The sequence below is a fragment of the Myotis davidii genome, unplaced genomic scaffold, assembly GCF_000327345.1.
Source record: "Myotis davidii unplaced genomic scaffold, ASM32734v1 scaffold1149, whole genome shotgun sequence".
NCBI classification, from domain to species: domain Eukaryota; kingdom Metazoa; phylum Chordata; class Mammalia; order Chiroptera; family Vespertilionidae; genus Myotis; species Myotis davidii.
The window spans coordinates 452,197-472,975 of record NW_006300370.1 but is presented as its reverse complement, the minus strand read 5'-3'; the positions used below and the strand labels follow the sequence as shown (position 1 = coordinate 472,975).

At 45.1% G+C, this 20,779-nt stretch overlaps 1 protein-coding gene across 1 annotated transcript in view; it reads left to right on the top strand.

Moving 5' to 3' along the window:
- CRIM1 (cysteine rich transmembrane BMP regulator 1 (chordin-like)) overlaps window positions 1–20,779 on the top strand; it is a 136,350-nt gene that overhangs the window by 69,754 nt on the left and 45,817 nt on the right. The window contains exons 6-7 of the mRNA XM_015572572.1: window positions 4,155–4,337; window positions 7,177–7,374. Coding sequence (XP_015428058.1) covers window positions 4,155–4,337; window positions 7,177–7,374 — 381 coding nt within the window. The remainder of the gene's footprint in view (window positions 1–4,154; window positions 4,338–7,176; window positions 7,375–20,779) is intronic.

The following is a 20,779-nucleotide window of genomic DNA, read 5'->3' as shown; positions in this document are numbered from 1 at the left end:
TAGCCAGACTCTCCCCCCAACTTCAAATCTTACACCCAGGCTTGTGGCTTCACGTGGTAGATGCGGTTGATGGATGCAACTAGGTAATAACTAGTGATTGGCTGATAAACATTTTTCTTCCGTTTGATCGGATGCTCAGCATTGTGTGGGAGTGTGGTACTTGGCCCCCACCCACACCCCCAGCGTCCAGATTTCATTGTAAAAGCACCCCCTATTTTGGAACTTACGACCTTGCTGCCTAGTTCCTTCCTATCTCAGCCCAGATTTTGTGGCTAAATGTATAAAGATGAATTCTGAGCCAAGAGACGATTTCTTTTACAATATCGTTAATCTTCTGAAAAAAGAAATATTACATCCAGCAAGCACTGGGGAAGAGGTAAAACACATTCACAACCTGTGTCAACATACACACACAGCTCAGCTCTGACTACTTAGGTGACTTCAGGCGAGTCACCTAATCGCTTTAGATTTCACTTTCCTCATTGCAGACATAGCTGTTTATACTTGTTCTGTCTTCTCTACAGGATTGTTATAAACGAGAAAGTCATTGTCCTTAAGTACCATACAAATGTAAATATACTCCAAAAGCAGTGAGAGTGTTTCGAGCATTTGAGGTGACGTATTAAGAAATGATGTTGGACAGATGAGCCCGTGGGAGATGTGTGTATCATAATCCGGTTTTTCTCACCTTATTAAGCAGGGCGTGTTAGCGCAGGAGACGTTCCTCAGCTTGGGAGGGTTTTTGTTGTTCCAGATTTATTGAAACACGTAACATGCAATTCATTAAGTGAAGTTGTACAATTCTGTGGTTTTATTTTTAAATGTGTTTACAGAATTGTGTAATCATCACAATCAATTTTTAAAACACTTCCGTCAGCCCATTTTCCCCGACGCTGGGGAATTCATTAGCAGTTCCTCCCAAAGCCCCCAGCCCTAGCCAACTAGTAATCCATGTTTCTGGCTCTGTAGATGCGCCTCTTACGAGCATTACACATAAATAGTTTATACAATAGTTCATTTGTGACTGACTGGCTTCTTTCACCTAATGTCTTCACGGTTCATTCGTGTGCATAGTATGTGTCAGAACTGCGTTCTTTTCTATGGCCAAGAAATATTGCATGGTATGGATATAGACCGCATTTTGTTTATCTATGCATCAGATGGTGGGCATGGAGGCTCCCCACCCCCTTTTTTTTTTCTCTCTTGTGACTAATGCTGCTGTGAACATTTGTATGTTGGTATATGTTTTCATTTCTCCGGGGCACACACCTAGGGGTGGAGTTGCTGGGTTATATGGTAACTCTGTATTTAATATTTTGAGGAACTACCATGCTGTTTCCCAGAACACCTGCCCCTTTACATGCTCACCAACAGGTGGGAGAGTTCCAATTTTTCCACGTCAGTACTTGGCTTTATTGGTGTGTTTTTTTATTATAGCCAGTAACCATACACAGGGGTGTCTCACTGTCACTTTGACTTGTATTCCCTAATGACGTGACGTTAAGCATCTTTTCATGTGCTCGTTGGCCATTTCTGTATCTTACTTGGAACAGCGTCTATACAAATGTTTGCTCGTTTTCCAGTTTGGATTATTTTTGTATTGATGAGTTATCAGAGTGCTTCATATATTTTGGATGCAACTCCTTTATATGATTCACATATATTTTCTCCCATTTGTGGGTTACCTTTGTACTTTCTTGATGGTGTTTTTTGAAGCACAAAAGTTGATGAAATCCAGTTTAACTCTTTTTCTCTTTTCTCTTTTGTTGCTTGTGTTTTTGGTGTCGTATCTAATAAACCATTGCCTACTCCCAAGTCACAAAGATTTTCTCCTGTTTTCTTCTAAGAACTTTATAGTTGTGGCTGTGACAAGAAGATCATAGCTCTAATGATTCATCTTGAGTTAATTTTTTATGCGATGTGATTCATAGTGGTTCATTCTCATTTTTTCCCATGTGCATATCCATTGTCCCAGGACCATTTGTTGACAAGATAGTTCTTTCCCTCAATGAATTGTCTTAGCACTCTTGTCAAAAGTCAATAAATGTAAGTAATTAATCCCAATGAACTATAAATCTGTTTTTTCGCCAGTACCGCACTACCTTGATTGCATTGTAGTAGGTGTTGAAATCCTGAGTCTTCTAACATTGTAATAGGTCTTAAAATCAGAAAGTCTGAGTCCTCTAACTTTGTTCTTCTTTTCAATATTGTTTTGGCTATTCTGGGTCCCTTGTATTGTCATACGAATTTTAGGATTGGCTTCTACTTTCTGCAGAAGAACGAGTGTGTGTTCTGATAGGGATTGCATTGACTGTAGATCAGTTTCAGGAATATTATCATTTTAACAATAGTATCTTCCAATTCATGAACATAGGATGTCTCTCCATTTGTTTAAGCCTTCTTTCATTTCTTTAAACGATGTTTTATAGTTTTCAGAGTACAAGTTTTGCACTTCATTTATTAAATCTATTATTAAATACTTTATTCTTTTTGATGCTATTGTGAATGGTTTTCTTAACATCATTGCCAGATTGTTCATTGCTAGTGTACAGATATACAGTTTATTTCAGTTGCAATTTTACCCTGGAATTTTGTTGAAGTTGTGAATTAGTTTTGATAATGTTTTAGGAGATTCCTTAGAATTATTTTTTTTTTTAGATACAAGATCATGTCATTTGCACCTAGAGTTGTTCTTCTTCCTTTCCAATCTAGATACTTTTACAGTGGGGCCTTGACTTACGAGTTTAATTCATTCCTACCGAGCTCGTTAAGGAGCTCGTTAACTCAAATTACTCTAACAACTCAATGCAAAAAATCTGCGGAGAGATAGCTGGTATCTCAAAAAGTCAAGGCCCCACTGTATTTCTTATCTTCCCTAATTGCCTTAGTGAGAACCTCCAATACAATGCTGAGTAGTAGTGGTGAGAGTGGACATCATTGTCTTATTCCTGATCTTAGGGGGAAAGTCTTCAGTCTTTCACTAAGTATGACATTAGCTGTGAGTTTTCATAGATGCTGTTTATCAGGTTGAGGATGGTCTCTTCTATTCCCAAGTTATTGAATGTTTTTATCATGAAAGGTATATGATACTGTCAAGTGATTGTTCTGTGTCATTGAGTTGATTGTATGGATTTTTTGGTCCTTTGTTCTGTTGACATGCCAGGCTCTATTAATAGCCTTTTGGGTATTAAACCAACTTTGCATTCTTGGAATAAATCCCACTTGGTCGTGCTATTTAATCATTTTTATACGTCACTGGATTCAGTCTGTTAGTATTTTTTGTGGATGTTTGTGTCTATATTCACAAGAAATACTGATCCGTAGTTTTCTTTTTCTTGTGATATCTTTGTCTGGTGGGAGTTCTTTTAAGTCACCCAGAATTGGAGGTAAGGAATGAATTTAGGGTGAGTTTTTCAGGGCAGAGAAAAAAATTTGAATCATTGTTGTCATGATGAGAATTCTGCCTGCAGGACATGAGAGTCCTTAGCAGAACACAGCCTTGAAACACAATGGAACGTCCACAGGGTTTCAAATGAAGAGCTGTATTTGCTAAATGTGTGACTTCAGCCAATTACCTAGGACTTCCTCCCTTCCAAACTTGGGGTAACAGCAGGTTTTGTTACTGGGATGCATAAAGTAATGCATATAGAAAGAGTTTTGTTAAAGGCCAAGTACGATTAAAATTACAAATTCCTTCGCCTCATAGAGAGAAAAGAGAACACAGGTAAGAACATGGAAGGGGCAGAAGAATATCGCCTCTGAAAAGACCTAGGTAAATTTTTGAGGCAGAGCATGGTTGAACAAAACAAGTGTAATGATCCCTTTAATACACAGATGGGTGATGTGAGTGTCGTGGCCACATGGTCCCTTTATTTCAAGTGTGTGTGTCGGGTGGGGGGGGGGGGGGGAATTAGTGTAGATTTCCCTAAGGGGAGTTTCTATTCTCAGGGCAAAGAAGATGACAGTGTGTTTTGTGCATTTTACTTTACATTGCTTTATTGTTGTTACATAAAATTACATCGAGTTTAGCAAATCTTCATGGCGTTATAACCCCCTGCTAAGAGACAGATTTTTCTAGAGGCTATTTGAGAAACATAAAAGAACCCTGCTCAGAAGGGACTCTGAGTTTGCCTGTTTGTTTGAACTCCCTCCAGAAACAAAGCCAGCCTGCGTATTCAACAACGTGGAGTATAACGACGGGGACATGTTTCGCTTGGACAAGTGTCGGTTCTGCCGATGCCAAGGGGGCGTCGCCATCTGCTTCACTGCCCAGTGCGGGGAGCTGAACTGCGAGAGGTACTACGTGCCCGAAGGAGAGTGCTGCCCAGTGTGCGAAGGTGAGGGATGCGCTCCTTAGGAATACACGTCTTCATGGCTCAGTGTTCTGGTATCAAAACTGGCCTAGTTCCGTCTCACCCCCAAGTAGAGGGTTATTGCAGGAGCTTCCTGCTCAGGACACGGTGCTCTGTCTTTTAGGACTTGTCAGTGCCACGTAGACTGTGGAAATACTGCCCCAAAGGAAGTTGTGCCCTGGGGGTAGACGGCAGGTCACCTGTCTCCATGGGGCATCGGAGAGATCTCCCTGGAGTGCTCGCGGCTCCTCCCCTGCGTCCCCACAGTTCCTTGGCAAGTCCTGGGGGCCCTCTGCTCACCGTGCTCTAGACTTCACTCCTGCTCTCCTCGGGTGGCTCAGCTAGGGCAGAGTGCAGCCCTTGTCACCCACAGTCTCAGCCAGCTCAGAGAGGAACTCGCCCTGTCCTTTCCGCCACCCACGCCCTGCCAAGTGGGACCAGGACCCTGCTCCTCCCCCTCCTTTGAGACTGTGTGGAGGTGAGTGTGGTGTCATTTGTGGCATGGCAGTGGCAGCCAAGTATCAGGTGTGGCCCTGGACAGAAGGCTTTCAGGAGCCTGTTCTGTGTTCCCTTCTTTCCCCCAAGAAGTAATAGTTCCATGTTCCCCACTGGGTGCTGCCCTCCCATGGCTGCTATTCAGAAATAATAAACATTTCAGGATGATAGCTCTGAACTTCATTTACTACAACCCATGCCTCTTAGGGATTAGGATACGAAAGTTTAGAAAAGTAGCCACTGGTCAGAGATGTCAGTGAAGTCGGAAACACCACGCCCTGCCCGACTGTGTCTCTGGTCTGTACACACTTCTCCGTCCCTGGGTAGGAAGGTCAGCGAGCCTGCTGGCCCTGATGGACCGCAGCCTTCAGTCTGCAGTGGGACACGTCAGTCTCATCTGACACAGGAAATGGGAAGACAGGATGCTATGCCATGTGACACGCTTTCCTCTGTTATCCTAGAACCCTTTTCGATGTTTGAGTGATATTTAGCACACCATATTGAAGATCTGAAAACGTGTAAAGTATGCAAACTGCATCCCTCACACCGATCAACGGTTCATAGCAGTAAAGTCCTTTCCCCTACTAGACACGATCTGAGCCAGCATGGGAGAAAGGGGGTTCACTTTTTAGGTGCCATTGGGATTTTTAAAAATCACATCAAACTTTGACCCTTCCCCGTGACTGACTTCCCTAGCATCCCTAGGAGGTAGTAGACTGAGACCACCTGGCAGTGGGTGGTGTGAAAACACAGATAGGACCCCCTGTGTGATCAGCATAGTGAGTTGCCTGGGCACGGACCTGGGTATGTCTCATTTCCTGGGACTTAGACCCAGGCTCAAAGTGGACATGAAATGTGTTTTGGTTTTTTTTAAAATATATTTTTATTGATTTTTTGCAGAGAGGAAGGGAGAGGGATAGAGAGTTAGAAACATCGATGAGAGAGAAACATCGATCAGCTACCTCCTACACACTCCCCACTAGGGATGTGCCCACAACCAAGGTACATGCCCTTGACCGGAATCAAACCTGGGACCCTTGAGTCCGCAGGCCTATGCTCTATCCACTCAGCCAAACCGGTTAGGGCATGAAATGTTTTTTATAAGAAATGGATAAAGTCGTATCTGACTCAGGTCTCTTGGCCGCCTCCATCGCTGGCAGATTGCCTTTCTAACGAGGTGGCTGCTTGATTTTAAATGTTGGCCTCTTTGTTATAACGCCGTATTACCCCTTTAGACTACAGAGAACATGCTCACAACTGTGTGGACCTCCCTCCCCGCACAGCAGCACTTGCTTGTTGAGACCAGCTTGTCTGTGGTTCTGAAAAAGAAAATGCAGTGATGTGTCTGGTTGCTCTCATGGTAATGATATGTGGAGGTTTTGTATGCAGTATGTCTGTCCTGGTCAGTAACCTCAGAAAACATGGTTTCAGTGTCCTCAGCTATTTTTGTCCTTCAACCTGGACTGCTGCTTGGCTGCCAGCTCACGGGAGACCTATGGCGAGGTTTATAATTTCCTGCCAGGCGCAAGCAGTGGCCCCGCTGACCTTCAGCCAGCCTGGTTCTGAGCAAGGCCACAGTGAGAGCTCGCCCTCTCCTCGCCGTTGTCCATGCTGACCTCCAGCCACCATGAGACGGAGCTCCGTTCCTCCTGGAAGTAGCAGTGGTGCCCTGAGTTAGACAGGCATCACCGCTTCACAGGCAGTGAAACAGGTGCGATAGATGTGTAAATGGACAGCTCGGAAGACGTGGTCAGAGCCTGCAGTGGATCTGAGCTTTCTGATTACCAGCCCCCAGCTCTGTGCCTAGTGCTCTGCAACTTTGCTTTTGAAGAGGGGGGAGTTTTCATTTTGTTGGGTATTTTGTTTATTTGTTTTAATATAAATTTTTATGGTTTCAGAGAGGAAGGGAGAAGGAGAGAGAAACATCAATGATCGGCTGAGAATCATTGATCGGCTGCCTCCTGCACGCCCCACACTGGGGATCAAGCCCGCAACCCGGGCATGTGCCCTGACTGGGTGTCAAACTGTGACCTCCTGGTTCATAGCTCAATGCTCAACCACTGAGCCACACCTGGCCGGGCACCAAGCATTGGTTTTTAGGCCATATGTCCCCTGTCCTGGGTGCAGCAGCAGGATGGATGGACAGGAATTGAGTGTGACAGCAGCTTTTGCTTGTCCCCAAGAGACACCTCCTGCAGCCTTGAGCTCCTGTGGGCCACAGCTGGAAAAGAACTGCTGATAAGTAGAACCCCGGAAACCGTCTGTAGGTATAGACAGAGAAACGATGTAGAATGCCCTCGATTTTACTGGGAACTCTTGTTTCATTTAGATCCGGTGTATCCCTTCAATAATCCCGCCGGCTGCTATGCCAACGGCCAGATCCTCGCCCACGGAGACCGGTGGCGGGAAGACGACTGCACGTTCTGCCAGTGCATCAATGGGGAGCCCCACTGCGTGGCCACGGTCTGCGGGCAGAGCTGCATGAACCCCGTCAAGGTGCCTGGGGAGTGCTGCCCCGTCTGCGAAGGTAAATCCTGCCGGGTCTGATGAGTCCCTGGCGTATGTCTCGTGTTGGATGAGCTTCTGCCGGTGTGTTCTTGTTTGTTTTTCATTTCCTTGGGCATAACGTCTGCTTCCTGCTGTTACCGGCAACAGATAAATTTATCATTTTGGAGAAGTATTGCACATTTACAGTGAGAATCATGGGGTCTTTATTTTACCGCTGCAGATAGGCTAAGCTGAATAATTTACAAGCATGTATATGTTTTCATGCAGTTCCCTTGAAGTCTAATTAACATCCAAAGGTCAGTGCAGTGAAATAAAATGGGAAACCAGCCCATGAGCCCAGCATTGCATGTTCGACTTGTCATGCCTCCCGGAGCCTGGGAGTCCTGGGGCTAGAAAAGGCACCTGGAGCCATGGGGAGGGTTTCCCTGCCTGCTGCCCTGCCCCTGAACATCCTTTCTATTTCAAATTTCACGAGACCGTGGCTTTGCCATTCCCCTCAGGCTTTTACTGATGTCTTGGTTCTTACGTTCACTCCCTGTCATCCTGTTGGAAGGAGAGGAGCCTGAGGTATTCCGAACCCCAGTCTCCCTCCATTTCCCATATCCTGGGAAGGTTCTTCACACACTCTGTCCACCTCGGTTACTACAGAAAAGGGATGGACTTTTTACACTGACAGGCCCAGTAGAGAGTATTTGTCGTCAAGAAGCACATTTGCATGGTAAAGTGAACTAAAGTGGGTCAAAAATTAATCTGTATTGAAGATGGATCCTTCTAGCATTTTTAAAAGTAGCTATTAAGGAAATGACAGCTCTTTTCAGAAATTCATTCAGTAGACTAAGTCCTCTGTCAAGAAGTCTTTTGCTTCCACCTAAATTTTCATAAACGCAGACGTCAGAGTCTGCCTGACTTGCTTCATTAACATCTGAGGGGTTAGCATTATTGAAGAGCTTAAAAATCATATAAAAATGGAAATTGGAGGACTCCAGTTCTGTCGACATCACCAATTCCCTCCCCGTTCCTCTACTCGGAGCACAGCTGCCACACTTCCCGGCTCTGTCGCTTCCAGAGGACCGGCTGAGTGGCCGTCGCCCGCTCCCTCACATGTATGCTCCTCCCAACCCCTGAAGGCAGCGTGTCTGTCCTGGAAAAGGAGTGGACGGAAATGTGTGTGTCTGGTGGACAATTGGCTTTACAAGCCTGCCTTGTCAAAACTGATAATAGTGGGACTATCTGTTCTTAGGGACAGTCTGTTGTCAACTTGAAACATTTAAGTGTATACGTGTGCATGATAACGTAAGAACAATCAAAAGCAGAAACATGGCATCTGCTAAGCAACTAACTCTTTAACTTCATAAATCTTGAATCATACATGGAAAGCAAAACTGAGAAAACTTATTAAAGCAATAGATAGGGCCTTTCTGAAAGTGGATGGAGGGCAGGCAACTCTTTTGTGCTCGTCGTCATCTTTAGCGTATTTATCGTGGTGAGTAGAGGAGAGTAGAAATAAATATACGTGAAACCAACTGATTGGTTCTCACGCCTGTAGCTTGCATAGCGAGGGAATGCTAGTTTGATCACTCGAGTTCGGTGACTGCAACATATGCATAGAATTGTAATCTACTCGTCCCCTGAAAGAAGAATGACGGCTTTGGTTAGCCATTAACTCCATAAAACTTAGGAGGAACCTCCCATAATCCACGTACACCACGGACACAAAGATGAGTACGGACAACTCCTAGTTAGCTTCTCAGAAAACGTTCAGGCTGTTTGAATTTAAACATGAGACAAAGGCTGCCCACGTTCAGATTGTGTGGGGCGAGTGCTTTGTTTGTGTACCTGGCTCCAGGGAATCCCCCCAGCTGCACGGTGCTGAAGGCCTGCGCATGAGTCCCTGTTGGGAAGAAATGAGTGTTCAGGGAGGTTTAGGTCATTTCCTCCAAGGCCGCTTGCCATTATGTGGCCGAGCTGGGATACAGTGAGGTCTGTCGGATTCAGCTACATGGTTGTCTGCTGACCCTGCTCCCAAATGTCAGCTCAGTTTACTTCGGCCCCAGTTTCGAGTCCCCTCGCTAATCTCTCGTCATCTCTGGTTTGGGCCCCTCTGTTGGGAGAGAGAGAGAGGAGTGTGGCCACGGAAATCATTTGTAGGCCCCCCAGGTGTTTGCGATGTGATCGCCCACCTGTCCTCTCCTGCGGGACACATCCTGGATCTGCTTCTCAGGCCTCAGGGCGTGAGGTTCTTCTGGTTCCTGCTCTTTTCTGCCCCCTTCGTGCTCTGCATGAAACCTTTTAAGAGATTCCTCCGTCTAGTTCTCAGGGAACTAATTTATCTTGCGTTTCTTGTTTTTTGTTTTTGACTGAGTTAAGTAATGAGTCTTATGTAAGATGGTGTTTGCTCTCCAGTAACCTCACATTTTAAGATGTAGTAGGAAGACAAATTCTTCTGGTGCGGGGTGGAAAAACAGTGCGCAGCTTAAGATCATGACACTAACTACAAGGTAATTTATTATTAATAATAAGGAGGAACTTACAAAATAATGCCAGGTGAATGAATTCTATTACTTTGTTTGTGGGACCTAAAAAAGTCTGTAGAGCCAGTTGAAGATATTTTTCTCAGCAGCATATTTAAATAGGATTTCAGAATGACAAACAGATGAGATGAAATAAAAGCAAGGTTAATGTGTAATGAACAGTCAGCTAGCATTATTTAGAGAAAAACAGAAACACTGGTGTTCATGCAGCTTATCCACACAATAAATTCCTCTGAGCACAATTGCATAACGAATTTTGGCCCTCACCCTGTTAGCTACAATCCCAAGGTGCGTAGTCAGAGCCTGAAGTGATATGAAAGGACCCCACACCAGGACTGTGGTTTTAGAATTTTTTTCCTGAATAAATTGCTGCATTTCCAAATATGGTGTGTTCGGACCCACTGGGAGGGAGGACCTTGTTGTGGCTGTTGTTGTTAAAGATACATGCCTTCCAAGTGACAGCATAACGTGCTGGGTAGAGCCCTGGGGACATGAGCCTGGGGGCCCTAAAAGGCTAGGCTGTACCTGACAGCTAACTCATTCACAAGTACCTAAGTGCTTTTTAAATTGGCACTTAAGTCCTCTCCTGATTAAGTCTGACCATGTTATTGTCAACACCCAATTCAGGTATCCAGATAAGCCACCCCTGTCTGTAAGTCTGTCACTGATTGTGTCCTTGACTTGCTCTGCTGCCTTTTCTCTATTCCTCCTCTTGTTTGTCAGTCACATTATTTTCATTTGCTGGCTCTTGGAAAGAGCTAGGATGGGCATGCATGAATAGCAGGCGAGGTTTGCCACTGACGTGTACGTATGGAAGCTACGACCTTAATCTACCCCACAACTAAAAACAAAAAAGGGAAGGCAGCTCAGTCAGGTCTCCCTCAGCATCCAGCACTGTTGGCATCGTCTTACTTGCAGCCCCTAAGGACGGTAGCTAACGTTTCTTGCACACTAACTGCGAGCCAGGCCTAGGTGCTGGAAGAGCATCACTGGGTCCTTACAACTTCCCTCTTTCGCAGATACTGTATCCCAAATTCACATCTCAGGTTCCAAAGTGCAAGGTCATGGAACTTCCCCAAGGTCATGTAGCTGGAGAGTGGCAGACAGTGTGTCCTCAGAGCCCAGACTCCGGACCCTGCAGGCCCACTTCCTTTGAGACAAACAGGGCATGGCATCCCCCTGTAAGCCAGTAGAGTGGAAGAGTGAGCTAGGAATTTACCATATTATTTTGAATCCCTAAAACAGCACCTGACATGTCAGTAGGTGCTCAAAATTGCCAAGAAATGATGCGTGAGTGAGCTGGAGAGGACCGGAGAGGCAGTCACCCCTGGACTCCTCTCCGAGCCAGGCCGCAGGCCCTGATGTGGAGCTTCATACTCGGAGCCTCAAATGCTGACGGCCGTTTGGACCTGGAAGAATAATGATCGGATATTTATATTTGAAGACACGCTCTGAGACCAGAACACAGTGTTACATGAAGTGTGTGGCACACTGTGGGCCCCCCGTCCAGAGGCCAGTTGGACCAATTAGTGTCAGACTGACGGCTCCCCCTCCTGAGAGCCCTGAACTTTCATCTGCTTCCAGGGGCGGCTGGGGGCCTCCCAAGATGGTTTGTGAAGTGTGTTTATTCCCTCCCCGTTCGGCCCCTGAAGTAAGTTCGGAGTCACAGAGTGTAAGTGGGCTCCCCCAGGCCCTCCCAGGCTAATGCTCACTGTCATGTTTAATGTACTGCTTTTCAATAAGACATGCCTTGTGAGTGTATAGGTGCCACAGCTACTATTGTTATTTCAGCTACTTCTGCAGGCAGGATATTTTTTTTTAAGATTTTTAAAAATAATGTTTTTGTTGAGTATTTTAGAAAGGAAGGGATAGGGAAACATCGATGGGCTGCCTCCTGCACACCCCCTACTGGGGATCGAGCATGCAATCCAGGCATGTGCCCTGACTGGGAATCGAACCCTCGACCTTTTGGTGCATGGAGATTTTTATTTTAATATCACAGTAGCTAATTGCTAATTTTCCCCCACAATAAGATCAGGCATAAATGCTACCTAAGCTGATTCATAATGTCAGAGGGACCCTAGGGACAGAGTATCATTTTCTGTTAAAAAATTTGTTTTATAAAGATAAGGTCTTGGGGAGGGAATTTTTGGTCGCAAGTTGTATGTGACATGCCCAGGATGACTCAACAAGAAAAATGCAGGCGATGGGGACAGGGTTGAGGCCAGCTTGGCTGTGCCACCTGATGCGGGAGAGAAGAATTCCATCATCACTTTGAAGTCTTGATGTCAGGCTTGGTCTGCTCTGACCTGAAGCTGTGACTGGATCCACCCAGGGGGCCACTGGTCTGCGTGGTCTTCAGGCCCAGTATGTGCAGGCTCCTGCTGGGAGCAGGTGATGGTGTTTATGACCTTGGGGATTTCAGAGCCAATACCAAGAGCATCACTTGTCAAGAACTGAGAACAACATCGGTGATATTTTACAGGGTAACATTTACTGTTACGATTTGGTTGCCAGTAAATCAACTCTGTCCTCGTGGTTGGTGAATGGGTAGTTGCCTTTCTACTATTTCTGTTTCTCTGAAACAAGCAAAATCCATTCTCATTGCAGACAGGAAATCAAAGAATTATTCATAGATTGTCAAAGCTGGGGTGATGGGTATACGAATGTCCATCATTTTATTCTATATACTTCAGTATGATTTTTTAATTTTTCTATAATGAAAACTTAAAGTGAGTGTTTTTGCAGAGCTGTTATCTGAAACTGAGCTGAATTAACTCTTGAAGTGGAGGACTAAGATGTTTCCTATGCGTGGATTATTTCTAATTCTCTGGATTTAGGATGAAATGGGATTGAGCCAGACAGTCAGCTCTCTTTCTCCCTGCCCCCTCCCTTGTTGGATCCCTTACCTGGGGAGTCCTGGTCCTTCTCAGGAAGGTGTTGAAGAGAGGGTGTTAGCCTCTCCTGACAACCCTGTAGATTTAGTAGCCACTTCAGTGTCAACTCTCCCAATAGACTGCATGCTGTGTACTGAGCTCTAACAGGCTGGAAATCTATGAGCTGTCAAATATTCCCTCCTCCTCCTCCTCCTCCTCCTCCTCCTCCTCCTTCTCCATCCTCATTTTATAGGAGCCCTATGTCCTTTCCTGTAAATGTTGATGATAGAGTTTGAATCAAGCCGCCCTCCAAATGCGATTTCTACCGGGCTGCCAGAAAAGTCTGTACCAGGCACATATCTGGGTGGGAATTCCTTCAAAGAAGAAAACATGTTTTCAGCCCAGAAGACTTCCTCACTGAGCAGTATCTCAAATGATTAAGCTACTGCTTCTGTGGTGAGGAGTCCAGCATAGTTGGGCTGACCCCCAGCAGCAGCGAAATCAGAGATGCCACAGGGTCACGTGATAGTAACATTCTGATACATACCAGGGACCAAAACTCAGTCTATGGGTGGTATTGCTTCAGTCCCAGAGACTGTGCTGTCCTGAGTGGGCCAAAAGTAATAAAATACCCGTCATATCTCAAACTCTCTTAGGCATGTTGGTTCACCCTTTAACTCTACGTGTCCTGGAGACTAGCTCCATAAATGGCAGTTAAAATACAGTAGCACAGTCTGGTTTATTTTTGTTGTTTTTTTGCTTGTCCGAATAAGGTCATAGGGAGAGTAACAAATGGCCGATGAGCATGTGTCACCCCAGGGCTTGAACCTAAGCATCAGAAATTGGTCGTGGATGTTTCATAGCGCTTGGATTTTACCTGGTAATTTAAAATGCCTGTAAGTATTTCAAATAACGTCAGCACGTCATTGTTCAGAGCTGATTCTGCAACACACGGCTCGCCAGCCCTCGGCTCTGATGTGCGGCCGCCACAGCCGCCCCGTGTTTCCTGTGGAAGTTGCCTGTGAGGGCGCAGGTTCCTCTTTATTGCCCCTGCTCTGCGTTTCCCACACCTAAAAGGGCATTATTGCTGGGAGTCTCATAATTCTCCTACTAAGATAATAATTGAAGCTAATAGCTCAGACCTGGGCCTTCTAATTTTCATCTAATCAACAGAGGCAGGAAAACAGTCTGGAATGCTAACTATGTGAATGAAAAATATTTAGTCATTCTTGAAATGATAGGAATGTTTTTCCAACAAACTTAAATAAACACGGTCTCCACTGAGCCTGTGTTAAACTTTTCTGGATAAGAGACAACTCTTAGGCAACCACACAGAAGTTGATGAAGGTCATTAAGAGACATGCCCTTTGGAAAAGGCCTGCCGACTTCAGAAAGAAAGACCCTTTCTGGTACAGCCATGGGCCAGAAGCAGCAGAATTGGTTTCCTGGTAGTTTTTGTCAGCCTCATAGAATTCATCATGTTCACTAGTAATCACATTTTCTAGTTTTCAGGAGATGTTCTGCTTTACCTAAGCGTGGCTATCTGAGACCATCTTATGTTAAAATTCTCTTATGTCCTTCGACTGTTTGCCTCTGTGCTAAGCAATGGATTGGTCTCAACACACCTGTATTTAAAGCACCCGTGACAGCACTTTTCATATAAACCTTTTTGTTTCTACGATACAAGGTCCCACTACACAGTAAGGAAATGATTTTGAAACATGATATAATTTCTAAACATATCACAGTTTGCATATTCAAGTGAAGTGGCCTTCCATTCCAGTAGTTATATGGGAAAACTAGTTATTGCAGAAATGCAGTCATTTAGAATGGTTTGGGTACCTCTGTGTTAGCTGATGTGAGAGCTTGCAGTACATCCTTTTGAATAGTTTTAGCTTTGTAAACTCCAGACTGTAAAGGTTTGTCAGACTCTAGGCCAGTGATGGCGAACCTGTGACACGCGAACTCATTTTTTTGGTTGATTTTTCTTTGTTAAGTGGCATTTAAATATATAAAATAAATATAAAAAATATAAGTCTTTGTTTTACTATGGTTGCAAATATCAAAAAAATTCTATATGTGACATGGCACCAGAGTTAAGTTAGGGTTTTTCAAAATGCAGACACGCCGAGCTCAAAAGGTTCGCCATCACTGGGTTAGGAAGTAGTCATTCTCAGCTCGGTCTGGTGACAAAAGTGAGTGATCTTGCTGGGTTAAAATGTTCAGAGGAAGCAAAAGGTAATAGTAAAATAAAGGCATTTGGTCTTCTGTGGCATGGTAATGTGCTCTGAGAGCAACTCTTACTAGTAAGTGAGGGCTTTTAGCAGTAACACGTCTTTATAAGTATAACTTGTGATGTGTTTATTTCTTTAAAAAATCAATTCACTGCCTACATAGTGTGTGGATGACTTCTAGGGGCTAGAGGAATGTATTTAAATGGCCACATATTATATTACAACATTTTTGTGAAATTGCAGGTGCTCCTTTCAATTGCATTCTCAAAGAAGACTAAAATAATTTCCCTATGGAAATAACTTTTTTTAGAAATAAAAAAGAGGTGGCGATTCCTGTATAATTGATTTCTAATATTCAGTTATCTAACTCCATTTCTGAGTATACCATTTTATACTGTTCCTTATATAGCCTTAAGTATATCTTACAAGAACAAAGTGATTTCCCGCTGTTTGATCCATGAGGGTTAGCATTAGAGATAGCGAACTTGTTTTTAAAGGCCCTCTTAGAACTATTTTTTTTGGCGCTGTGTCTATCTGATCGTGGAAGATAAAATGTCACACGGGTGTATAAAATGTCTGCGCCATATTATTGTAATATAAGAGCACAGACGAGAGGAATGAAAGTGTTTCGTAAAGAGTGTCCCTTGCCCATTTGTGGGCCCCCCTCACAGGTGGCTGCGAGGTGGCAGGGAGCCGATCAGACCCACATGTCTGCCTTTCCGTTTGAGATTCCCAAATGCTCACTGTGTGCAGACTGGGAAATTCGTTACCAGGAGACTCAGCCGGGCCATCTTTTTCCCGGGGTCATACCATCGTTTGTCCTAAATTGGGTACGGAATGAGTGACAGTGAACATTTAGCACTTCTCTGAAATTTCTCGGAACCACGAAGGGATGGCAACGCATTCCGTTTTACACAGTTTCAAGCTTGACTTGAATGGGCTGTTAGACCTAATTTTTACTGACTATTTATGAGATATACCTAGTTATGCGTCAGGTGAATTTTACTCTCCCATCTGAGAGAGTAGCTTGATGAGTCACAGATGTTTGAAACAGAGCCCAATTCCCATGTCCCGGCCATTGGAGACCACAGAATTTAATGGTAGTCACCCATTAAAAATAAGATTCAGGTCAAGGCTCCAGCTCTGATCTTGCACCACCATCATGAATCAGGACGAAGAATCCCCAAGAAAATTCTCAGAGGCATCGAGTGCCCTGACTCTTGGGGACCTTTGGGGTCATGGAATGTTTGGGTGTGATTTTCACGTTGACTGCTGGAGCAGACTGACAGTCGAGTCTGTGAAGCCATCTGCCCAACCAGGCAGGCCCTCCCAGCCTGCGCCCTGTATGCAGACCACCTCCCTGGCTGCAGCATACTCTTCCCTACTTAACATTTACCTTGGTCTTCATTTCCTCCCTTTAAAAATGTATACACTCGTCTCCAGCCCGAGGCTGCCTCGGGCCTGCTTTGTAATCAGGCAGGGTATATGTGATGCCCGTGTATGTATTCAGGGCCTACCCATTGCTTATGCCTGTGCCTCGCCCCGAGGTCATGCCACCCCTGAGGTTGGGCATCAGTTGGAAGATAAGCGATGGTGTTCTTGTCTCACCTTAACTGGAAAGCCATGACCCTGCGTTATCAGCTCACTTTTTCAAACAATTCTGGGAGTCTCTATTTTAATAGTGACGCTACAAAAAACAATGTTCAAAGAATATAAGCTGTCAGTTTGGGATGGCCCCAGGCCGTGGATTCTCTGAAGGATCAGCAAGCGCAGCTCTTTTCAAGCCCGTGACTCTGTCATGCTTTCTGGGAACCAAGTGTTTAAAAGGTTCCGAGGAGATGTGAGGCCAGATGAGTTCAGTAGGGGCACTCCACGGTCCTGTGACATTATTCTCAGAGTGCAACTCTCCCAAATATTGTTGTTAAAGTCCTGGGTGAGCCGTCTCTTCTTGTTGACACAAGGTTTAGGTCCCTGAGGTGCTGAGACTACGATTTGCTGATCAAAGGCAGCTTTTAGAGATGGGTCTTCTGGCTCCTCTTTCAAGTTGAGATGGCACAACTACTAAAAGCCACCAACATAGTGTAAGCGACACTGTGATGAGTTTGCCCTCAGCCCCAAAGACCCAGCCAGCCAGGCCCCTGTCATGAGAGAGGAAGAACGGGGCCAGCCAGGCACACAGAACCATTGTTCCTGCTCACATTGGATAAGCTGATTATGAAGAGGTTTCTGTTCTCTTCGAGACGCCATGGACACAGTCAAAGAGCGAGACAATGGCCTCAGACCGCTACTCAGCAAATGTGAACGGCGCCAGTGGCTGGCCACTAACGCGCTCCCAGCTCACCAGACCATGTGGACCCACCCACGTCCCAGAAGCTTTTCATGTTATCAGTAGAGATAGAAAATGATGCTTCAGTTACAAAGGACAGGGTCCAGAATGCCAATCCAGTTGTCATAGCCTTTATCAGCTGAACGCTTGAGGCCTGCAAACGGCACGTAAGTCACTTACTCAGCCATCATCCGAGACCAGTTCTAGCTCTGAGCAAGCAGGATCGTCGTTAGAACAATAACTGTAGCAGCCAGCAGTATTCCTGTAGCCCTTAGGGTTTACAGACTGGTCCCCTCTTTGTGATCATCGTTGAGGTAGGGAAAATGGGTTTTCCCATTTTATAGATGCCCAGAGAGGTTGAGCATCAAATGTAAGATAAGCAGAGAACAGGGACTCAAGCTAAATCTTCTGACTTCCCACCCCCCAGTCCATGTCCTTGGCATTGCTTCTCTGTAGACCACCATCGTGAGAGGGTGGGGAATGGGGGGGAAAATAAGGCCGTGAATATGAGAGCGCCTGGTCATCATGGCTCGGATGCGAAACCCATTCTTGCCTGTGGCTCTGTTCTCATTGCTGAGACCGAGGTCCTGTGAGTCAGAACTTTTGTGGCCTCATCTTTGATCCAGGCTCTTTTCCTGACCTCTGGCTGGAATGTTGACCTTGCGGTTTGACCTCTGAGAAAGCCTGCTTCCCCTTGTCTGGTCCTGCTTGCCCCACGTAGGGTGTGCCCCACCCAGCCAGCTCTGCCTCACCATTGCCTCCTGCCCAGCCCCATTCACATCTGAGCCCTGGGCCCTGACCAGTAGCACTCAATCCCCACGGAGTAAATGAATGGGCTGCTCAGCCCCGCAGTGTGCCAGGCACTGAGCCACCGTCACCAGCACTGTGCATTCTGGTCCCAGCTCTCCCTTGGTCTCTTCTCCCTCGTGCCAGTCTCTGCCACCTCGTGAAGGACGTTTGCTGAGCAGTCCGCAAACATGCTCATCCTGCATCCCATGTGAGGTGAGCTGCTGAATTGAGTGCGTGCCCAGCTGTTTTCAGGACCCCTGTAATGATGCTGTTCTTACTTGGTACCATAAAGGAATGAGGTAGTCCCAGAAGTGAACTCTCCAGGTAATTAAGCTTTCCGAGGGTCAGACTTGGTGGTAAGCATGTTGAAGGGAGACCTGCGATGCTTTGTGTACTCCGTGCCTTCTACAGTCAGAGATACAGGTCATCACTTCACCCATGTCAAGCATCTGGGTGTCAGTTTGGCCTGCTTGGACCTGGGGGTTCTCACTCAGTTTCCGTGCTTCACCACAGCCTGCTGGTCTTGCGTGCTGCGTCAGTGGGTCTCATTTACTGAGAACCTGCGGTGTGCAAGGGACTGCTGCAGTGAGGAGGGTCCTAAGGAACGTACTGCCCAGGCCTCCCAGTTGGGAAATTAGAGACTCAGCCTGTCAGGGACAGTATTGAATGGGGACCCTTCTTCATTTAAAAAAAAAAGTGCCCTAACTTTAAGATGCACAGGTGTCTTTTCCCCCCCATCTTTGTTCATTAAATATTACTGGGGGCCAAGTTCTGTGCTAGGTGCTGATGTCATAAACAGTCAATAAACCGTGGTCCCTAATGGGAGGACCCTCCCTCCATGGCCTCAGCCATTTCTCAGAGCGTTGGGTTCCTGGAATCAAATTCTGACTATCTGACACCCCCACGCTGAGTATAGTTGTTAAAATACACATACATAGGCTTACAAATATGGCATGTGTTTTTCCAGTTAAAGGCCACCAGGACCTATTCTCTATGAAAATGAACAGGAAATATATAGGACTAAAATGTAAGACAAATTGAAAAGGTACAGATCATTCTCAGAACTCAGTTATTTTCTGAGCTTCTTCTTAAGCTGAATTCCTGGAAAATGATATTCCACTCGATAGAAAAAGTTTGTTTTTTATTTGCCTTTCGTGGCCGTTTAATAATAATCTCAGAATCATACTACTGTCTCTTCCTATTAAGTATGAGATTGGTAAAGGAAGAAAAATATCTCCAACTGCCAAGAGTCCTTGGAGAAAGCACACAAAGTTAATAAATAGGTCTAAAGTAAATATGTGATTTCTCCTCTATCTGACCATAAAATAATACAGATCTTGGGAACATTTTCACACCATTCATTTTAAAATAAAGAAACTGCTCAGAGATAACTACTTTAGAAATTACAAGGGTGTAGGTGTTGTTATGAGAAATATATACAAAGGGAAAAAGGATAACTAAATGTGTAATGCCTAAAAGAATTTGGAGACTCCAACTGTAGGAGATATTTTTCCATGACTTAATGAGACTTTCTTAAATACACATTCATACACCATGGAAATTCCCATTTCCAGATTAGGGAATTTTTATATCTTCACTTTTTTTTCCTTTCTTATTGTCTACATTAATAGAGATTTTCCTCCAGCTTCATTTGGGAAAATTTTCTCTTTACAGTATTCCTCTTCCCTGGCTGCAATTAGTTAATATTTCCGTGATTTATTCCAATGGTTTTCTGACTAGTTACGGTCACATTTGAATAGCAACTGTGGTAACAGAATGACATATGAAGACAGTAAAAAAGATAAGCTATCTCCTTTGGTTCTGTCTTGGCCAACTTAATCTCCAGTTTTATGGCCCTTGGACAGACCACCAGTAACCGGTGGGCCGTAGGAGGCCTGATGCATTCAGTCACGTAAAGTGGTGAAGCTTCGGAATTGTCCCACTCATCAGATAGTCGTTTGGCTTAACCAAGTGCAGCCCCCCACTCCCTCACCCCACCCCAAAAAATCTTCAGGAAGAAAGTGCCTGAATTAGGTCTGAAAAGAGGACATAATTGTTCATCTTAGTCTCTCACAATCAAATAAACAGGCTTGTGAATCCACAGAGAGGAGCTACACAAAGTAAGCAAACCATTATTAAAGTCCAAAGGGAGAGGTAATAAGAGAAATAAGAGACAGGAATGAGCTTCATTTATCCTTTTCTACTTAACATTTTTTAACTTTCGAAAGAAATGTAAGAGTGGATCTGCCTTAACTACTACTTCTAGAATCTAAATTTGCCTCTGGTGAGGTTCTTCCAGAAAGAACTTTTCTTAGTGTGCATGTGTGTGCGTGCAGAACTGGTATGGATTTGTAGGAATCCAGGGTGCTGATGGGCAGCTGCTACCCACAGCCAGGCCCTCCAGACCAGCACGCGCCCAGACCCCCAGCAGAGGGAGAAAGCATTCCCAGAGACCATAGAAATCTGGACCCAGAGCTCCTCTCCCTCCCCACAGTCAAACCCAGCAGGGATGGCTCCCAGCACCTTCCACAAGGGCACGTCCCAGAATCACCCACCCACCCTCAAGAGCTTCTAATGGTCTGTCAGCCTTCCCAGTGTTGCTGATCAGAAAGAGTGCTTCCCACATTGCTCAATGGAGATAATTGGTATTATTTGCAAGAGATAACCA